This window comes from Phocoena phocoena, chromosome 5, assembly GCF_963924675.1.
Source record: "Phocoena phocoena chromosome 5, mPhoPho1.1, whole genome shotgun sequence".
Classification (NCBI taxonomy): Eukaryota; Metazoa; Chordata; class Mammalia; order Artiodactyla; family Phocoenidae; genus Phocoena; species Phocoena phocoena.
Window position 1 is genome coordinate 138434787 of NC_089223.1, and position 22501 is coordinate 138457287.

The 22501-nt window shown below is 51.2% G+C and overlaps 1 protein-coding gene across 2 annotated transcripts in view; it reads right to left on the bottom strand.

Moving 5' to 3' along the window:
• NSD2 (nuclear receptor binding SET domain protein 2) overlaps window positions 1–22501 on the bottom strand; it is a 50496-nt gene that overhangs the window by 22466 nt on the left and 5529 nt on the right. For both annotated transcript variants that reach the window (XM_065878340.1, XM_065878341.1), the window contains exons 3-8: window positions 17282–17448; window positions 16300–16782; window positions 8055–8199; window positions 5619–5737; window positions 3316–3397; window positions 1902–2026 (exon numbers count right to left, since the gene is read on the bottom strand). In XM_065878340.1, coding sequence (XP_065734412.1) covers window positions 1902–2026; window positions 3316–3397; window positions 5619–5737; window positions 8055–8199; window positions 16300–16782; window positions 17282–17448 — 1121 coding nt within the window. The remainder of the gene's footprint in view (window positions 1–1901; window positions 2027–3315; window positions 3398–5618; window positions 5738–8054; window positions 8200–16299; window positions 16783–17281; window positions 17449–22501) is intronic.

The window sequence follows — 22501 nt, forward strand, 5'->3', positions numbered from 1 at the left end:
GCAGACGTCGTAAATGTGCACTGTAGTTCAGTAGTGTTAACACAGAAACAGACAGGCCTTCTTGTTCACCTGCAGCGGTTTTAATAGAAGTGAACTCTAATGTGAGGTTTGTATCAGCTGCACGAAAGCGGCTAGAAAAAGCCTAGTAATTTAAATGGTTTTTACGTAAGGAACAGAATGCACACTATGGAATCTATGTATCACCTTCAAAATGCAAAATGGTGTATGATTTTAATGTATTTAATATATAATATAAATGTATTTAATAATCTATTTCTGAAGTTCTAAAGAATTAAAAATCAATTAAGCCTAATCATTGTAAAACGCTTCATCTAAGTCTTCCCAAGTTCAGAACAAACGTCTAAGCCAGGAAGAGGAAACTCATCCTGGTCAAAACCAACGTCACACCGTCAGGTGTGTCTGACAAACATGTTTCACCCTCTACCCGCCATCCTGGCCCCGCGGTGAGCTGCTCTAGATCCACGCCTCTAACCCACACGACTCACGACCAGGAACAACAGACAAGATCCCAGCAGCCTCAGTGTTTTTCTTTTGATGGTATCTGACAGCAGTGGAAGTAAAAACTCCACCAAATAAGTGGGCCAAAATATGATGCCAGAAAAACTCATTAAAAAGTGTTTTAAACAAACTGCCTTAAGTAAAAGGGTCTATGGAACTGAAACTTTTAGTATTCCTCTTTAGAACTGCAGACCACCTTTTATTTAACATTTTAGGATACTAATCTGAACTTGGACAAGAAAACTAGGAAAAACGTTTTGTATAGAATTTGCCTTTTCATGTCTCAGTAAGCTCCCAGGAGCTCAGCGAATTCTTCCTGTGTTGTCTTGACCGTGCCCAAATGTAAGAAATGTTCAGTTACCTACACCCACTAAGACTGGCCGAGAGCGCCACCCCACACCGCCCCGAGGTCCCTGCATGCCTGCAAGAGCAGATGCCCACCCCCGAAGGCCCGGCCCCCTCGAATGGGCATAAGCAGCTGATGCTGAGAGAGCAGGGGACGCCCCGTCCCCATCACGGACCACAGTGGAGACCACATCAGAAGTGCCACCTTCTGGCCCACTCCCTGCCTCACTACCCTGTTCCGAAAAAGCCCAAGGTGAGCATCTCTTCACAGACAGTCTAAAAACAGGACTCACGGCTACAATGAGAAAAAGAATCACAGGGAACAAAGTAACAAGAAATTAAAACTCGACAATAAGCTCCTTGGGTAGTCTCTAAAGCTGGGAATCCCAGACTCCCTCTGGACAAAAAAGGGTCATTCCTACATTCTGAGGCTGCTTTTCATTTTGTTTTTATTAACGGCAAAGACTTCAGATTTGATGATGCTCTAGATGTCATGATACAGTGATGTGTGAGAGCCTCAAACAGCTACAATTTCACTAGCGGATACTTTCCGAGTCCAGAAAAGAGAAGTCACATTACCACGGCAGTCCTGACTCACCTCGACACTCAGGGACCTAAAAACATGCCAGAATTTAAAGGACCAAAGCTGTGGACCCAAAGTCACGGAAGGCACAAGGCACGTGCACAGCGTGTGGGCCCCGCCATCCCGCTGCGTGAGCACACCAGCCCCGCGGGCAGCCCCGCTGACGCTGTCAGGTTAGGACCGGGTGAAAAATCACAGAACCAACATCTTGAAGACAGATTTCAAGCACAATTAAAAGCATCAATACTGAAGTACAGCCACGTACATTTACGCATACACCGTGTGCGTGTGTATTTCTCTCTGAAACAGACACGGCTCAGAGCACCTAACCTCCCTGTGTCTGTGGAGAACACCCGTGTCACGCTGATTAAGTCTGCCCTTTATCACACTTCAGTGTGGGTAGCTAAACGGCCTCTGTGTGCGTGCGTGATGGTCACTATTATTATGAGTTTACCTCATTCTCAGTTAAGGATGCAGAAGGAGAAGAGCTTTTGCTAAAGGCGAGCGACGCAGACGCCGCTGCGGGGGCCCGGTGCCGCTTCTTCAGGGGTTTGCAGGCGTCAGACAGATGTTTTGTGGCTGTAAGATAATTTTGGTTTATAAAGTAAAGTTTGAAACCTTAAACCCTCAATCTCTTTCCTGCTTTAAAAGTACCCCGCTAATAAATGAAGTTTCTGAAGATGGATTTTCTGGGCTTAACTTTTTGTCGTGGAAAAATCAGGGCTGATGAGCTGGACAGTGAACTCCCACGTCCCCCTGCCCGGCCCCCAAACCCACGCCTGGGCCACACCCGTCCACCCACGCCTGGTGCCACGTCCCCCTGCCCGGCCCCCAAACCCACGCCTGGGCCACACCAGTCTACCCACGCCTGGTGCTACATCCCCTACCCCGCCCCCAAAGCCCCGCCTGGGCCACACCAGTCCACCCAAGCCTGATGTCAGGTCCCCCTGCCCGGCCCCCAACCCACCACCTGGGCCACACCAGTCCACCCACGCCTGGTGCCGCGTCCCCCTGCCGGTTCTTCTGCAGCAAATCCCAGACATGTGATTTTACCCGTGGGAAGCTAGAGCACCTCTGCACGTAAGGTTTGAATGCGGCCACAACAGCACTATCACACTTAGAAGTAACAACCCTTTCTATCATCAAATGTCCACTCTGTTCAAATTGTTCACAAACGTGTTTTTTAAAAACAGTCTGTTCAATTAATTTTTAAAAACCAGTACAGCTCTTTATGCAAAATAAGGGAAACAGAGCCATTTCCAATCTTCACTTACTCTGAATTTTATTTTCCTTTCTTACTATGATTTGGAGATGGTAAGCTTTCTTTAATGAACTACCAGACAGATAGATACATCAAAAAGATAATTAATGAAAAGGTAAAAAGTAACCTGATTCCCCCTTCATTGTTTTGACAGTTATTTTTCACAAACATTTTAAGCTAGTTTCTTCAACATGCAGAACAGAAATAACCAGTCATTACTTTTGCTTCTTAGCTAATATACATGGAGAACTGGGTACTAAAAACAGTGGAATTTACAACAACTGGTACCATCAAGTCAGAAACCTGGACATTTCTGATTCGAATCACCTCTCTAATATAATTTAAACTGAAAACAATAAAGCCAAGTAGAAGTCAGCAGAAGAGTGACTTCAATAACACTTGCTGACCATGAAAACAACTTCACACTAAAGCACTTCACCCTTAACCGCATGAGAACCTCCTCCCACCACCCCCTCTAGGTCCCAGCTTCCTGCTCACATGCTCATCCCTGGCTCCACACCCCCCAGGGGGGGCTCCCCGAGGACAGGACCAGGCCGGCCGCCCACCGCCAGCCCAGGGGACCTGGAAGGAGCGCCGCCCACATTACCTGCCTGGCTCTTGAGCGAGGAGGCTGCCTCGATGGCCTTGCAAGAGCCTGTGCGGGATGTTTTGTCTGTGAACGTCTCTCTCTGTTATAAAAGGGGGGTGGGGGGGGGGCAGAGGGAGGAAAGAAGGAAGGGGGAACAAAGAAAAAGAAAAAGGAAAGAAAGGGGAAAAGTCTCCAATGTGAACGAACACAGGCTGCTGAAAAGCCGTGTGACAGAAACGTCTTCCTGTGGAGGCATGCTCTGCACAGACAGTCAGCGGCTGTGGCCGCCCAGCTGACACCCTCTCCGTCACTGGGCCGATCCTCCCCTGCCCACCCGCCCCACTCTGACAGCTGCTGGGAGGGAGGGGCAGGGGCCAGGCCAACCCGGACCTAACCAGCCACTCTGAGAACCTCGAATGAGGCTCCTCGACATGCTACCAACCGTCCTCTGGGTTCAGAGTGCAGCGAACCGGAGGGAGCGCCACTTCTGCCCTAGGGGAGCCCAGTCCATGAGAAGTGCGCCTGGTTCGCTCCAGCCCACCAGGCGGACCATTTCCAATCCTGAGATAAGCCCCGGACAAAGCTCACAAACAAAGATCATCCGAAAGCACATTTCGCAACAGAAAAATAGCACACACACAAAACTATCATGAAGATTGGTCTAGCGCTCAGAATTCAAACAACATAGTCTGGACAGCACTGGGGCACCACTGCCTCACAGCCACCCTGCCGCCCAGGAGGCCGAGTTTGCCCCGGACTCCAGCAGGGATGGGTCACAAGACCGGGGACAAAGTAACAGGTGCCCAGCACTGGGAATGCTACCTGGCCCATCCAAGTGCTCAAAGCATATTAGGAATTATACCTGATATGGCTTATAAACTTGGGTTTATAAAAATCAAACTAAACACTACTCTCTTTAAAAATCATCTGCTATTTCCTGAGCTACTAGTTAGTAAAATTTCTGTCTAGCTCCTTAATGTGAATTTTGGTATTTCAAATGTCCAGGGTCACACACATTTTTTTTTTTTTTTTTTTAGGTAAATCCTTTATACAAATATTTCAAAGCAACCAGTGTCAGCATGACTGCCAGTAAAGGACCACTTCAACGGCAGGCGGCCAGAGGAGAAACTGAATACGTGCTCCCAGGTAACTGCACACGTCAGTGTTACCTAGCTCATTGCTGGACACCTGACAGGTGCCCCGGGAGAGTGCTCTCCTGTCCATGAAAATGGGGCAGGGCCTGCCTGCTCTCCTGAACTGCAAATATACCTTTAAAGAAATAAGACAGATGACGTGATGGCCACATATTTATGCTTGAGCAATATGTGAGATTTATTTTCCATTCTTCAAAATAAAACAATAAAAATAACTTCTCAATTTAGACCAGTAAAAGACAGCTCGGGGAATTCCCTGGCTGTCGAGTAGTTAGGACTCCACACTTTCACTGCCAAGGGCCCGGGTTTGGTCCCTGGTTGGGGAAACTAGGATCCCACAAGCCGCACGGTGCAGACAAAAAAAAAAAAAAAGGGAAGAGTTTGAGGTTATAATCAAAATCATAAATCAGAATACAGCTACACTGCCAGAACTACTATTAAATAGACATCAACTCAAATGTAAGGTACGAAGTCTAACCTCTCAGTTCACGAACAGGTTAACCGGGCGTCCAAATCGCAGAGCGCGCTGGCAGAGCCCACGTTCTCTACACGCGTGCCAGACACGACAGTGCAGGTCCTCTGAAGGTCTGACCCTTGGTCAGTTTCATGCTCCTCCAGGTACCAGGCAAGCTCTGCCCCTTGGCACTGGCTGGCACCGGCTAGAGCTGTGAGGTCCTGTGGCTGCCTTTACAAAAGCTGGGCCTTTACGTCAATACTTTTTTGTTGTATCAAACAGGCCTACATAGCCTGCTCAGTATTCACATTAAGTAAATAACAATATGAATTACTGATAAATGGAATGAGTTCATAAAACCTATCTCAATGCCTTTAATGGATTTTTAAACTTATGAAAAATAACATACAGTGGAGTTTGATGTTCTCCTGTCAACTCATTATTTATACACTGAATAATATTCCCTACGTTCAAGAGTCATTTTAAGTACACAATTTTGTTGAATCTGAACATCAAGAATTATCCAGTGTTGGGATGTGTTAAATTCCCTGGCAGATAAAAGCTTGCTCTCCTCAGCGGCCTTCTTGAGGAAGCTCCAAGGGGAAAGCCAGCCCCAGCCTCCAGCTGACGCCTGCAGAGGACGCCTCCCCACATCCCGCCTGTGGCCCGGGGGAACTGGTTCCCGCAGCCAGGCCCACCCAGGACGTAATTACCTTCCGAAGACTGTGCCTGTCGGTCCTGAGTCTCTTCCTGGGAGCGTCCTCAACTTCAGCGTCTTCTATAGGGTCCTGTGTCCTCTTCGTGTGGTTTCTTTTTTTCCCATTTAAGTTACCTTGGAATGGGGATGGGGGAAACTTACATGAAAAACCCTCCACAAGCTGTCCTCTAGAGCACTGAGCAGCTGCCCAGCACCTTCAGCGTGTAGATCCAGCAGTGACGGGCCTCCTGAAACCCTGTTCATCTCCTCAGGGCCTAAGTACCACAGGTCAAATCTCTCTGCACTTTCCAAACAGCAAGTAGAAAATCCTTGTCTCATCTAGGGATTATTATATTGGTATCTGTTACACTTTAATGTACTATAGCATTAAATCTAAATATAACCCAGTATTTTTACAAAATCCGTTAACACATTTCCTTAAAGAAGCATCTTAAGCGAAACAATCCATGTGTGTCTGCAGACTAAGCGCCTTCTTTCTACACGTCTGCTTAACTGTGCCACATGCTAGGTGTCCTCAGGGAGACCACCTGATCTGAGACTTAAGGTGTCCGAACAGTACTGACGGAAAAACAAGACGTAAAGTAAGAATGCAGATTCTAGAGAGAGAACTAATTTGAACACGCCAAGGTTTATTTAACACAAATCCAGTGTCTCCATTTGCAGGACTGCTTTACAGAGGTTCAGGGTTTGCTCCTGGACTGTTCACCAAACATCTCCTGGGAGGGCAGTGTTGTCCTCAAACCCTACGGAGGGGGGCGGAGCACACCCGCCAGGAGGCTCAGGTCCCTGCGTCCAGCAGCCCTGGGCTGATACGGGCCCGGGGCTCTGCCTCAGGTCCAGGCCCAACATTGCAAGAGAAGAGCAGAACCGGAGCGCTGGCCTCACCAGCTGCCAGTACCAGACTGGCATAAGCCGGCCTGAGAGTGGCCTTCACTAAGCTCTGGGCTGGCCTCAGGGGAACACCAGGAGAGGCCTGTGGAGCGATGGCTGTAGATCCACGGGCCTGTCAGCACCTCCTCGGCACGTGTGCACTAGGTACAGCCCCCAGGGGAGTTGAAGTTGTAGTCCTTCGCCCTCTACATAAGGTCCTCCCCCTGTGTCGGGATGAGGCAGCGGTCGTTTCTTACAGAGATGAGCAAGATGGGCATCTGTCTGAATTCCTGACACTGAAAGGATGGGACAGCTGACACCATGGCCTGGCCCATCATCTTGGGGTCCCTGAGAGGGAGGGCTCAAGGCCTGCAGGGCAAACACACACCTTACACACACTGGGGGCAGGGACCACCCATGCTCCTGTCTGCCAAGTACTCGGGATGGTGACAAAGTGGGACACACAATCAAGTCACACTCACTCTTCAAGGATAAGGTGAATCTGGCTTCAGTAAAACCTGACTATTCTTAAATCAGCAGTCACTGAAAAGGACACTTTTCTAGATTTAGCGTACTGATGAAGAGTCTGGTAAACTTTTTGCCTTTTAAAGAAAATACACAAATCCTAAACATCCTCCCTATTCTAAATCGTAGTATTCGCAACAAACCCTGAACAACTTGAATGAAGTTCACTATTGATATCATTAGATGGTTGCTGTGGAGTTCTAGAAAGCCCTAAAATCAAGATGGGAACACGTGCGAACAGAACAGGAAGGCAACACGGATGTAGGCCACCTCGGTGCTGACCGAGCTCGTGCCCATGAAGCACCCTGTCAGGCGGGTCTGGAGGCCTCTGCACAACTCTTCAATGACGAGCCTTGAGAGATGCAGAATTCTTTCGTATGCCCAAACACATCACACTTATCTTCCCATTACAGGTGTCAGTTTCCCACAGGCAGGGAGGACACACCCAACCGTGGTGACCTGTCTTCCCCAGAGCTCACAGCATTAAGCCTCCCTTCTCTTACCATGGCCCAGGGCAGAGCGGCACTTTTTGTTTTTTCGCCCTGAAGGCCTAAGAAAAGAACCAGAGGCTACCCACATTCAACATCAGTCCACGGTCACCCTCCTCACCCTGTGAGCTCTCAGGCCAACAGGCCATGAACGGCCAGCCCCAGGGCCAGAGCGCCTGCCCACGGTGGGAAGCCCCCCACGAGGTGCAGGCGTAGCCCCAGCCGGGACGGCAGCCTCGCTGCAGGACAAAGGCCTGAGGTCTGACCCCGGCCCATCACGTGAGCCTCGGCCCTGGAGGCCGCCTGGACTCCGTGCCTCCCTTCTGCTCCCTCACCACACCTCCCATACAGGCTGCAGGGGCAGGAGAGCGAGGGGCCCGCAGGGCCACAGAGGATCACGGAACAGCTCTGGCGACAACGAGCAAGGAGACCAGGCAGCGGAGGTTGCTTTACTGTGACCGCTGCACTCGGGTCAGAGCCGGAGCGCAGGCCGCCACACGGCACACACCACGGCTACGCAGAGGACATGAGCACAGAGCTACGGTTACCAGAGTCTTCTTCAGACGGGGACGGGGCCACGAGGGCAAACTTGGTGTGATAGCGTGCTTTCTGTTTCTCGTTGAGCATATTCCACTGGGATCCAAGCAGCTCTTCAATCTCCTCGGCAGAGGCGTCTGGGTGCTCAGCGACAACCTGCGGACACAGGAAAGGTGCGATAGGAAGGCTGGACGCCCGAACTCACACAACGCGGCGCACGGCCCCTGGCTACTCAGCACGTGGTGCTCTCACTTCCACGTCATGGAACTACGTCCCATAAAGGCTTCAAACAAAAAACAGTGTTTAACTGATGTTGTAACTCATTGAAAACAGCGCTGGTGGAAACAATTCCAGCTGTATTTGTGTAAATGCAGGCAATGATAAGTGATAAGAGAAAAAGTACACTTTTCCAAAATCACTAAACTGCTGGTAACTTGCAATTTCCTAGGCAGCCTTGAGTAGCCAGCAGGAGGAAACACCACCTCTGGGTGCAGGGGCGAGCCCTTGGCTGGTTTTCTCGCTGGCTGTAGCACCAACCCTCCTCCTTTCATGTCTGCGCTCGGGAGGGCGTAGACGTGGCCAAGGACCCCGCCCCGCTGCGCCCTGAGACAGCCACTCCTCACAGCCAGGACACAGAGCTCCCCGGCCCTGCAGCACACGGGAAATGCAGATCCTCAGGCCCCGCTCCGGGGACGCGCATCTTCACAAAGTCTCCAGAAGAGTCCCGTCACCGGGCTGTGAGGAGTGGGTCTGGGCCGTGCACTGTGATAATTGGTGGTGTGGGGGGCGGGTAGGGTGTAAAACTATGGTGCTCAGGTCCCTGCCAAGGCCGCTCCAACCCAGCGGACCTGCTTCTGCTATTTTACAGGTTTCCCATGGGTTCTAATGTGCCCCGACTTTGAGGACCACCAATAGCAGGGTGCGAGGTCCATAAACCGCAGCCACAGAGCAGATCTGACCCACCTTCCTGTTTTCGTACGGCCTATGAACTAAGAATTGAGTTAACATTTTTAAATGTTGAAAAAAATCAGGGAACCCCTGATGGTCCAATGGTTAGGACTCAGCGCTTTCACTGCTGAGGGCGCGGGTTCAATCCCTGGTCAGGGAACTAAGATCCCGCAAGCCACACGGCGTGGCAAAAAAAAAAAAAAAAAATCAGAGGAGAAATATCTCATAGCACATGATAATTAGAGGAAATTCGAGCATCAATGCCCACAGTAAAATCTTCTCTGAACTCGGCCGCAGGCATGAACGCCCAAGTCCTCTGTGGCTGTTTTCAGGCTACGAGAGCAGAGCGGAGGAAGTGCAACAGAGACCTCTGTGCCCCAGGCCCTTCCAAGAAAGCTTTGCCGACTGCGTCCGAGCACTGGCTGCTGGCTTGGGAGCCAGACCCCAGGTTCAATGTGGCTCGTCCGCCACAGCTCTGAGAAGTAACTTGGGGAAGGGAAGGTGTGTCTCCACTGCCCTCTGTGATGGACTTACCGTGACACTTCAGTGGGTTGGTTCCTGTCACCACCTGGACCTACTACTTGCCCAGTCAACACGGCAACCTCTGCCCCCAAACGCAAGCCCCAATCCACAACTCCGCCCCACAGATGGCTTCCTATGGCCTCCAGGGTCCCCGCGCCTCAACATGCCCACCTTGGCCCTGCCAGACACCAGCACCCCAGCAACTCTGCACGTCAAAGCCCGGCTCCGGCTCCCACGCTCCCCGGGGCGTCCCTGTTCCCATCCTGCGCCTGCCTGGGTGTCTCCAGCCCCACACACACCTGCTCTCTCCTCTCAACTTGGGGCACCCTCCCCTCCCGCCCAGCCTGCCTGCCACCCCACCCGCGGCCCCCAACACTTCCAGCATCAAAGATCTGAGACCCTCGCGGCAAAGGCTTCCACGCAGAGCTGCAGATCCAAGACTCCTGGAGCACAGCACACGCGTCTGCGGGGCTGTCGCCCAGCCCAGGCCACAGCATCCCCGATCAGAATGAAGGGTAATGTAAGTGCTCGCAGCTGCTTCCCCAAACAGGACTCCGAAGCCCCGGAGGTCACCCTGCCCCTCGCACCTGAAGCCCGTGCCAGGCTGGCCAGCTCCGCTCCTGCATGTCCTGTGCCCGCCCACCCTTCCTGGCTCTCCATCCTGTCCGCTCACTGCTGACGCTCCATCCCAGAGGGCCCCCAGCCCAGGCCGCCGCGGGTGGGACCCCTGCCGCTGCGCGCCAGCCAGGCAGAGGTGCACCCACTCCCGTCAGCCCGCACCCGTGCGCCTGAGCCACATGCCGGACGGCCGCCCGCAGGCTGGGCGCACAGCAGGCTGGACCCACTGACTGCACGGGCCCACGCGCCCGGAGACCTCCCCCTCCGCAGGCCGGCTGCAGGCGTCCTTTCAGCTCTCAGCCCGGCGCTGCCCGCTCACACCCATGCAAGCAGCGCTCCGCCAGGACAGGAGATGCGCCAGCCACAGCTGCCACCGGCCCGCGGTGCCCGCCTCCTGGGAGCGCCCAGGCGTTTTCACCCTCACCTCTGCTAGGCCCACGAGGGCCACGACCGCTCACCCCAACGCACAGGTCTCATGAGGACGCCACACAGCACAACCGCTACAGGCTCTGCACGCGGGCACAGTCGAGGCCGGGTCCCGGTCTGCCTCCCGCCTGTGTCACTTCACTGCGGAGGGGTGGCTTCACCTCCTCGCGCTCAGCCAGGAGACAGGGCTCGCTGTGCTGTCACGAGAGCCGAACGGTTCCTCACAACAGCGTACTGGCAAGGTCTCCAACACGCGGAGCACTCCACCGCGGCCACCGCTGTGTTTCTGATAAACCGTTTGAGACACACAACAGTACGGACAAGCAGCAGTCACCACGGCTGGCGCGGGCACAGCCGCCTGGCAGCCTCGAGCCCAGGCGCAGCGCCCGCAGGGGAGGAGGGGGTCGGGGGAAGCAGGCCCCGCGTGGAGCGAGGTGGTGAGACGCCTGAGTGCGGCTGGGGGAGGCGGTGGTTGTCCTGGTGGACACTTCCACAGTAGGTGTCCAAGCACAGCCTGGCCAAGAGCAAGGGCAGCCCCCGGAAGATGCCTCAGAAAAAGCCCGACCACACGCCGACAGGCTCGGCGGGCTGCAAGGCTGCCCACAAGCTCGCCCAGGAGCTGAACGCCCAACTGCAACGGGCGCATCCGTGTCGACGAGTCCTGGACCCCGACAGGCAGCATCGCTCGCCCCACCGCCAACCTCATCGCCAGCAGGAGCCGCAGGTCCCACCCTGCCCGCGCCCGCGGCTCTTCCTCCTCTGCTCACCCAGGCCCCTGTCCTCTCTTGTCCCTCAGACCTTCTCCTGTCCATTGCTGATCAGGGGGAGGGGGGCTGTTCCTTTGTGAGGGTCTCGGTCCCTGGAGCCAGCAGGCCCTGGCCCCTCTATGACAATTCTGTCTGGGGACCCAAGAGCTGCCCCTCCTGTTCAGTCCATCTACCCTTCCAACCTCTGACTCCCCTGCCTGGTCCTGGGCCTCCCCTGACCTTGGAGGTCGGCTGGCTGCCTCAGGCCTCCCGGCTCCGGCAGCACTCAGCCCCTCCCGCGGGGAGGGGAGACTTGCAGGGACCGCCCTCCAGCTGCCTCTGGGCCTGGGAACAGCTAAGCAGGGTGGAGCCCCTCCCCTCCTCCTCAGCCGCTGAAATGGGCAACAAAGGCTGGATTGGGGGTTTGTGTCCCCCTCACCCAGTCCCTCTGTAATGTTCATTAAAGCCTTTCCACTCCTTGGGAAAAAAAAATATATGGAAAACCAAATACCGGCAAACCCACAGAGCTAAAATGTCACCAGCACGACCCGGGATGCCGTGGGCTCCTCAGAGGTTGCTCGCTCCACCCCCCGCCTCCTCACACGTCTTCTGAGAGCCTCCCGCGAGCCTCGCCTCCGTCCCCAGGCCTCCCTCCTGCCATCCGGCAGAGCCACTGGACGGTGCAGACACGGCCACACAGGACTTCCAAGTCTAGGGCGTAGAAGGCCTCCACCTGCCCCCTGTGACCACCTGCTGGGGGCACGACCGGCCTCCAAGTGGAGAGCGGCACCTTGCAGGAAGGTCCTCTGGCCCACTCCGGCCTTCAGATGACGCTGCAGCCCCAGCTGACACCCTAACTGCGACCTCATGAGAGGCCCTGAGGCAGCACCACCCAGCTGAGCTGCTCCCAAACTCCCGACCCAGAGGCACCAAGACAAGCAATGCGTGTTGCTCTCTTAAGGCGCTAAGCTTTGCGGTGACCTGTTCCGCGGCAACAGACACCGAACACAAATGTTCAAGCGGAGCTGAGACCTAAAACAATGGTGCAACTCTAATGAAGCTGTAAAAATCAGGGTCAGAGAAAGTGGGAAGAGGCTTCAGAAATCGGAAACTGAGGCGAAAAACATCTGCTGATGAGAGTGCTGCCAACACGGGCGCTTTAGTAAACTCTCCCCTCGCGGAGGCCTCACCCAGCCGTTCTCACCTCCTCGTGTGCAAACCACACGCGGGCACGGCACGGCTGCTGGCAGCTGTCCCCCAGCCCCGCCAGCTCCTCACAGGCCACGGACCCGTCTCCCAGCACGTGCCTCTCCCCCACCTCCAGCCCCTGGAGCGGCATTCATGAGCAGAGGGAGCTGCACGTCCGAGCTAAGCCTGCTGGACGAAGACGGACCATCAAAACATGTTAACAAAGAGCTCAACCCGTTTCAAGAAGCTCTTCATCTGCAAGAAGAAAGCTGGAAATGTGCAGCCAAAGGAGGAGGCAAGTGGCAACCAAATGTCCTTGACAGTCACAGTCTTCTATCTAGTGACCCCAGAAAAGGAGGCTCCCCCACTCTGTCCCTCAAGGGCTGGCCACTGACTAACAATTACCAAGCAAGCAGAAGCCACCCGTGGGCGCACCACCACTCTCCAAAAAGAAACCCCTAGAAAGACCCAGATTATTCTACAGGATGGAATCAGGGAGCAGCTTCCTCAATTCAATTAAGTCTAGAATTACTCGTTACAGAGCCAGCACAAACACACTTGTTAATAACAGATAAAGAATATCCTAGTAGCCATCACTTTTCTGACAACATGGAATTATCAAAGCCCACCAGCACCCAAACCCAGACAGGAGGGGAAGGGCTCATGGGGCTCGCCCCCCACGAAGAGCAGGGAGAGGCAGCAGAACTGAGCTGTAACTGTGCGCCTTCAGTTCGGTGTCTGCACTGAGCATGACGCCCTGGCAAAGCTGTGCAGAATGGGCTCTGGAGGGACGCTCAGAGGCAGAGAGGCTGTGCTGCGAGCTGCAGGGGGTCCGGGTGCACAGCACAGCCCCACGCGGCCGCCTCTGGCGTACAGCTCGTGAGCAATCTCCACAGTGATAAACTCCTTGGTACGTCTCGCAGTGCTGGAAGGGTTGATGGAGAGCAAGTTGGTTCCGCAGAAGTAAAATGGGTGGTCTTTGGAAAGTGGTCTGAATTCTCTTTCACACTTTCAAACGAGTGGAGATTGCGCGGAGATACGCAGGGACCAGGAAGAGGCCGAGTGCAGCCGGCTGGCGGTGCTGAGCTGTCACGGCCACGCCCTGCTCCCGGCATCTGAGAGCAGGGCTCCTCCCCGGGCGTGATGGGGGTCCAGCTTCAAACACGGGTGTCGCACAGCCTGACCTTACAGCTCGCACCTCACTCACAGCAGGCCCGGCGCGGTAAGTGCACACTGCTCCATGCTCCGGCTGGCCCCCACCCACAGATCCCCACCAGGTGTCAGCACCTGGACAGAGGCACGGACCTGGAGCTACACCCGGACTCTGCGTGGATGCAGGTAGGCAGGCAGGCCAAACAAAACAGTGCACTTTTCATACTTTCGGTGACGGGATCTGCACATCCTTCAGCAACTTACTCTCCTCCTGGACGTGCAGTAAGTCTAGAGTTACGTGGCAGGACGTGCCACCATCTGTCATTCCTTCCACAGCGTCTTACAGCTCTGAGCACTGTGCTGCCTCCTTGGGCGCAAGGGCAAAACTCCTCAAGGGTAAACACCTTGCGGTGAAATTGCAAGACAAAGAGAATGCGCATCTTCAATTTCACCGGACAGTGCCAAATTTCTCTTGAAACTCGGTGTAAGGAGTGATCCTCTGCGAGCGCTGCATGGGGATCCCCCCGTGGCTTCATCTCCTTGACCACAGAGGCGCTGGGCTTGTGCCCACTAGCCTCACCACGACCGCGACACGAGGTTCCCTGCTGTTCCCGGGCTCAGCAGCCTCTCTTTGTGAACTCACTGGCCATCCAGGTTCTTCTGTAAACTGTCCTTCTCAAAGCCTTTCCACTCTGTCCTTCAGGGTCGCTTGAGCTCTGCACATATAGCTTTCATCTCATTTTAACGCAGCTCCTTTATGATCAGTCTGCCTTAAGAAACCCTCCCCCACAAAGAGACAAAGCTCTTCTCCCGTGGCGGCCGAGCTCTGACCTCACCGGTGCGGTCCCAGGGCCTGTCCTGAGCAGCCGGCCCACTCAGCTGGCCAGCAGTCCTCTGCCATCTGCCTCCACACGCTTGCGAGTCTGCTTCTGGCTTCTGCTCTGTGCAGCTTTCGGTAACAGAACGTCCTCTGTGTGGGGCAAGTCCTCCGGCTGAGCTTGTCTTCGAACGTGGCTATGCTAGCATCTACTTAAAAAAGCAAAGAAGTCCCTTTTGGGAGTTCTCCCAGGATGATACTGGATTTACAGTTAACGGAGGAGAGGCGGCAGCGCCGACTCCTGAACACCCTGCGCCTCCTGAACACCCTGCGCCTCCTGTTTATCTCTGTTCAGGTCTGCTAAAATACCAGCCACTTTCCTCCAGAGTTAGACGCATTTTGTCATATTTATCCCTTGGTACCTTATCTCGTTACTATCACAGACACCACCTTTTTGGCGTTCCACTTCCTCTCTGTGTGTTGCTGGGAACTCTTCCTGAGTCTCAAGGTCTCCTGTACACTCCCTTGAGCCTCCACATGCACCGCCTCCGTTACAGTCAGGCCTCTCTATTTTTTTCTCCTCTTACTGTACTGCCAGTACTTTCACTACAACATCTAATGTCAGTGGTGACAGAAGGGTATCCTGCTTTGTTCATGATTAGAGAGAGAATGCTTCTACAGTTCCTTCAATACGTGTGATGCTTAAAGTTTCTGATAATCACCCTTCAGCAGATGAAAGGAAGTTCCCTTCTAATCCTGGCTTGCTGTGTGTGTATCAAAAAGCAATGACTTGGGACTTCCCTGGTGGCGCACTGGTTAAGAATCCGCCTGCCGATGCAGGGGACAGGGGTTCGAGCCCTGGTCCAGGAAGATCCCACGTGCCGCGGAGCAACTAAGCCTGTGCGCCACAACTACTGAGCCCGCGCTCTAGAGCCTGTGCTCCGCAACAGGAGAAGCCACCACAATGAGAAGCACGTGCACCGCAACAAAGGGTAGCCCCCGCTCGCCGCAACTAGAGAAAGCCCGCATGCAGCAACAAAGACCCAATGCAGCCAAAAATAAATAAATTCAAACAAACAATGACTTCTGGAGAATTCCCTGGTGGTCCAGTGGTTAGGACTCTGCACTCTCACTGCCAACGGTCCAGGTTCAATCTCTGGTTGCGGAACTAAGATCCCACAAGTTGCGTGGCTTTTATCAAATGCCTTTTCTCCACCTACTGAGATGATCATTTAATGTGCGACAGCAAATCACAATAACAGATTTTCTAACATTACACCTGCCTTACGTTCCTGAGAAAAGTCCCACCAACCCACTCACTTCAAGTAACAGTGAAGAACCAAAGATGGCGGCCTAATCCCTTTAGTTCCTTACAATGGAATCAAGCCCGGACTATGTCCCAAGAGACGGTTTATTCTATAAAAATGATTAAGAACACTAGTCAAATGTCTTCGTCACTGACACAGTACTGCCCTTCAAACGCCATGGCGCCAGTGGCTGCGTGAGGTTCTGTAACCGCCTCCTGGAGAAGACGCTAGCCCAGGACCATACGTCCAGGATAAGGCCGAGCTTCCAGCAACGAGCAGGCTGCCTCCCGCTGTCCCTGTGGGAGTATTTTCATAACCCGAGTGCAAAGGCAAATATCGCTGCTCCCAAGAGTTAAAATGGCCGCTCCCTAACAACGCCTGCGTATTAGATCTAAGATCTACAGAAGGCTCGCCACAGACCGTGCGGATAATGCTGCGACACAGGTGACTCTGCACTGCAAGGGATGTCCCTCCAATGCAGAAGCTCCCCAGAATGGAAACACAACAACTTAGAAGCCATCACAACACCGACCTCGTCCCTGTGCTTTTGACAGAAGACCAGAAACTGGGACGCCGCGTCGCCCTTCCTGCTTCTCGGAGTGGAGGCCATGGCCTTCTTCCTCCCTGGAGGAGACCCCACTCCGCGCTTGGGCTCGGCCTCTGCCATCTTTTGAGGAGTGTTCTTTCCTGTCCCCGGGTCACTGTCTCGGTTCTCCGCAGAGCAGGACAGCTGGGCTCTCCGCCTCCTCTTGACAGGAACGCCGTCTTCCCTCGTGGACTTCGGGCTGTCAGCAGCTTCTTCCCTGACTCCTGAGGACCCTACCATTTCTCCCAGAGACTCCACAGCAACGCCTGCCTCCTTGGCCACGTGGGGGTTGAGATGGAGCTGGTCCCCCACGTAAAGGAAGGTGAACTTGGCTTTCCTCTCCTCTACGGACATGCTTGCAGCTGCTTCTGCCTGAACGATGCCCATTGCCCACTGGGCCCTCAATTTCCCTGAAATAGGTTTCAACAGCTGAAAAGAGAACATAAGACATTGTAAGTTTCATTATATAAACATAAAAGTTAACCCACTTTAAAGAAGAATACTTTTAGAATTTCAGATAAATATAGAAATCAAAAACTACAAAAACCCATTAACTCGAAGGTTTTTGACAGAGTTCAGACCAGTAAAACTCTACTGTTTCTTTAAACTAGAAATCAATTCCAATTACATTTAACTAACCCTCATATATAATATTATATACATGTTTATATATAGATATTTATAAAGGAAAACAAAAATTATAAAACAAATTATCTCTGGGAGTCATCAAAGGAGTAAAAAGGATAACCTGTGTCTCTAAAGAAACCTGCCATATTGTATAACACAGCACACTTGGCAAAAGTAAACAGTGACAGACATAAGAAGCCGTTACAACATTTCAACCAACCACAAGTTCAAAACAAGATAAATAATTAAGAATAGAAATAAAAGTTTTGGTCTAAAATTATACTTAAGGAACATCTATCACCTTAATTTTCTCAGCTTTCGTGGGTGCCTGCTTGGCACTTTCCTGGCATAATTTTTCAAACTGTCCTTCTCCTTCAAAAGCTACAAGGCTCTTCTCAAATATCCAAGCTCTTTCTGGGGCATCACCAAAGAACTGTACGTGATACTGGCGTGCACTCTTTTTCTGACCTAGTTTTTAAAATAAAATGTTAGAACTTGAAAGTTGGAATTTGGGATGAAATTAGGCAAATCTATTAATAATTACTGATATAAAGTTAGGAGCTGCTTTGAAGTTGCTTTATTGGGTGCTGTTGGAATCCGTTAACCTCAAAATAAGTCCTGCTCTTTTTCTCCCCACCACACTCCACCCCAAAAGGGGAAACACATTTATGAGACTTAGATGAGGTTCAAGACCGACTGGGAAAGAATGCTGACCAGATTCACTCCTCATCCCCTCCCTTCCAAGAGCCACTGAAGAAGACCCCAAATAAATAAGACGAGAGAGGACAACAGCAAAAGGGGACCGGGCAGCAGTGAGGGGACACAGGCTACTGTTCACAGCCTGGGTTCAAATCCCAGCCCTCCCACATACCAGCTGGGTGGCCCTGGGCCGGCCACCCACTCACGGCGCTCAGAGGGGGAACAAGGGCATCGATGACCTCCCAGGGCAGCCATGAGGCCACAGAGTAACCCCTCACACGTGCACCGCTGTTACTCTTAGCAGGAAGAAGCAGCTACATCCTCAGTGCAGACAGAAGGAACCTGGTCCCCAAACCCAGAAGGAGGAGTGCCAGATTCGGCTGGGGTGGAGTGAGGTTGAAAACAGCTGGTTCAAAGGTCAGACCTCTGTGCCAAGGTGGGGAAGAAAGGCAGATCTCCACTGGGGAAATGCCAGTCCCTGTTCCCTCACACAGAGCACCGGCCACAAAATATCACAGGACACTCCCTACAGAACCCGCGCACCAGAGGAAAAACCTCTCCACTGTGTCTTTTCTCCAAAAGTTGGAGCTTCCCCCAACTAAGCAACCACCAGCCAGCCAGACCCTGTAAGATAAGCTAACAGTCTCCCTACATACGGGCTGCAGGCAGCTGAGTGCAGCCATCTCAGACACAAGCTCAGCGCCAAGGTCTGCCCCCGCAGGACCCAGAGAAGCCTCTAACATGAATGATTCCAAAACACACAGAAACAAACAGTCTCTGCAGGACCACAGACACTATGCCAGGAAGAGATGACACCTGACAGAGGGGAACTCTAGTTTGCTATGAGAAGAGAACAAAGACAAAGAAAGCACTACGAGAAATTTTAAAATACAGTCATGAAAATAAAACTCAAGAAGAAAGCTTGGGGCTTCCCTGGTGGCAAAGTGGTTAAGAATCCGCCTGCCAATGCAGGGGACACGGGTTAAAGCCCTGGTCCGGGAAGATCCCACATGTCGCAGAGCAACTAAGCCCATGTGCCACAGCTACTGAGCCTGCACTCTAGAGCCCGCAAGCCACAACTACTGAGGCCATGCACCACAACTACTGAGCCTGCGCTCTAGAGCCCGTGTGCCACAACTACTGAAGCCCGTGTGCCTAGAGCCTGTGCACTGCAATGAAGAGTAGCCCCCGCTTGCCCCAACTAGAGAAAGCCCACGCACAGCAACAAAGACCCAACGTAGCCAAAAATTAATTAATTAATTAATTAATTGAAAAAAGAAGAAAGCTTGGATGGAAAGTTAAGAATAAAATAAAATCCAAAAAAAATTAAAAAGTTAAGAAATCTCCCAGAAAGAAGAAAAAGTTTAAAATGAAAAAATCTACTCTCATAAGAAACCCACAGAATCAATCCAGGAGGTATGATACCCAAATAACTGGCCTTCTAGAGAGAGAAACAGAGAAACTCATCAGAGAATTAACAACACAAGAGCACGTCTCAGAACTAAACCCCCCCCAAGTGCCTCATCCAACGGGTGACCCACATCAGGGCACATCCTTGTGACATTCAAGCTATTGGGGGAGGGGAAGAGAAAAGGTTCCATGTTCATGAAATGAGAAATAGAATGGCAAGGTACTTCAAGAGCAACTCTGGATGCTAGAAGGAAATGGAGTAATACCTTCAAAATTCCGAGAAGAATTATTTTCAACATAAAATTCTACACCTAGCCAAATCATTAATCGAGTGTGAGGAGAGCGAAGCAGCATCCTCCGAACCACAGGAACTCAAATCTACCAATACCCGCCATCTACACTTTCTTAGGATGCCAAAAAGGGACTCCAACAAAAAAGGAAAACTGACCAAGGAAGAGCACAATGTGGCACCCTGGAAAACAGTGCATGTAACTCAGTAAAGCATCTTAAAGAAAGTCTAAGATTACTACTATACAAAAGACAGAGTGCCAGTAATCAGAGTTAGGTAGGAGAGAGGGAGATTCTAGGAGAGAGCTCCAAGGGAAGAAAAGATGAGAGGAAAGAATTCTTCCACACTGAAAGAAAATCTTGGCAGCAAGGAAAAAGGTTAAAAAATGAGATCTGGGCTTCCCTGGTGGCGCAGTGGTGGAAAGTCCGCCTGCTGATGCAGGGGACACGGGTTCGTGCCCCGGTCCGGGAAGATCCCACATGCCGCGGAGTGGCTGGGCCCATGAGCCATGGCCGCTGAGCCTGCGCTCTGCAACAGGAGGAGGCCACAACAGTGAGAGGCCCGCGAACCGCAAAAAAAAAAAAAAAAGAGAGATCCAAGAAGCAGAAAAGGAAAATGGGAATCAAACATAGGTTTTCATTTTTTCCCCCAATCGGAAAAACTAACTATATAATAGGATGAGTTTTAAGGACAGAGAAATAAATACTTGAAAAAAATTAAAGCTGTATGGACAGCAAAGTATACAATTTCAAAAGAAAGGCAATAATTAACTCCAGGAAAAACAAAAGGTTGTACAAGAAAGAAAATGCAGTTAAAGAACACAGCTCAGTTTTTCACTGAATGATACTTACATAGTCAAAATTATGTGAACAACTAAGTTTGATGTAATAAAAACAGTGAGTTAATTACATGGGGAGGATGAAAGGGAAAGAAACAGGAAATGATTGAAGAGATCAATCTTCATCTTCCATAACAGAAAGTCAAAAGAAAACACCTAAATGATAAATCAAAAAAGAGTTCAAACTGGAAGAAAATGTTTACAGTTAAAAGTAATTCCTTCTGGGGAGGGAAGGGGACTACTTTTCACTATTAACCTCTCAGTACAATCTGACTTGTTTGTAAGTGTGTGTACTTACTGGATTTTAAAACAGCTAAGATTCAAAAATACGTCAAGAGATTTGTGTCTGCTTCAATTATTTTAATACTTTGAAAGAACTTCCCTTGGTCATAAAAATGAATATAAATATATGTCATAGCATTTGCATAATGAAGAAAAATCTATTACAGTACATATGATGAAATAATATGAACGCACAGCATTTTAAAAAATAAATAGTTAATGACACAGAAAAAATGCTCCTTACATGTCAGCTGGAAAAAAAAGCAGAGGAGAACATGATAGGCTGATCCTAAGTTTATAAAATTCATTAAACGTTTCTGAAGTTCTTTCCTGCCTGGAAATTTGGTAACAAATGTAACCCAACTTTCTTGTATTTTTAAGTTTTTTTTTCTAATCCATATGAATTTTCTTTTGGTCCAAAATTGACAGGTGAATCACTCATTTTTACCACCGTAATTAACCAACTGTCCCAGCACCATTTGTTGGTAACCCTTCCTTCCTGTGACTTCTGATGTTCATCAATCACTGTCGGTATGAAAACATTTATCACTGATGCCCCACCCACTCTCCCTTCTAAGAGAACGTGGCCTCCACCAATAGCCCAGGAACCTAATTTTGTACTATGTTTCGTTTCCTCCCCATCACGGCACATTAGATGCAAGGTGGCCCCTGACCCCCTGCGCTAGACTGAGCCAGAGTCTCTGTCCAGATTCTGTGGGGCCTTTGAGTTGACAACAGCCATTCATGCATGCAGAATGGACCCCACAAAGAGATAAGGCTGCCTCAGCGCTGCAGATACAGAGAGGAAGAGAAGCCACAACAATGCAGACGAGGCCAGGTGTCTACAGAAGCAAGGGACAAAATCACAAGGACAAAAGCCCACAGAATTCCACAGGAAACAAAGAACAAGGATCACCACCGCCTGAGTTTCCTGGTTCAGTCCCTGGGGGTCCAGAGCCCCCAAAATAGGTAAAGCAGAAACTGACAAAATTTCAAGTAGAAAAAGGCACATCCATTATCACAGTGGGAGATCTCAACACACCTCTCTTCGCAGCCACAGAACAAGCAAGGAGGAAAAAGTCCTATTACAATGTCTAATAACCCAGAACATGAGAAAGTCGGGGTACCTATAATATTTTTAGAAAATGATGGGATTTAGAAAAAAAGCAATGAGGGTTCCTTTCCATAACACAGAAAAGGTGAAAACAAAAATCTCCACAACAGAAGATAATGTGACTCAATACCCTGGTAAGAGAAGACTAGTAGGACCCAGGTGCACCAGGGAGATGGTGGTGTTCCCAGCTGCAAAAGAATCCAGTCTTCTTCACAGTATAATACCCAAAACACACATTTATCTTGTTTCCAGCTTAAGGGGTTAGGCCTCAAAGCTGCTGGTTAATCCATCTAGATGCCCTGGGAGACGGTCACCAAGACAAGTTCTGCTGCTACAAATCACGAAAATGCTATCAGATTTTCAAAGGAAACCTGAACTCTCCAAAGAGCTGTGCTCTCTTCTGCATGTAGATTATACTTCAATTTTTAAAGCTTAAGTGCATTACTACTGATCCAGATTCAAGTAATCCCAAGTATGATAAATAAAAAGAAGTACACATACGCAAAAAGAAAATCGGGGGTGGGAATCAGGGGTAGGGTGAGGGAGTTCCATCCTACAGGGAAAAAAAAGTTCCTGCTTCCCAAGACCCCCTGCTCAGCCGGCCCCATGCCAAAAGCCGACCCTCCACCATAGCCCCGCCCTTCCCCTGCAAGGACACCTAGCCCCTCAGGCACGCCCAGCATGGGGTGCTGCACAGGGAGCTGGGCTCAGCACTGCCAGGAGACCTGCCTCACACCCCAGTGCCCCTCTGTCTCCCATGGCCTTGGACACAACCAGAGCCCAGACCCGAGCTTCCATACACCACTCTCTACTAAAAGGACCCAGGGGGCTTCCCTGGTGGCACAGTGGTTGAGTCCGCCTGCCGATGCAGGGGACACAGGTTCATGCC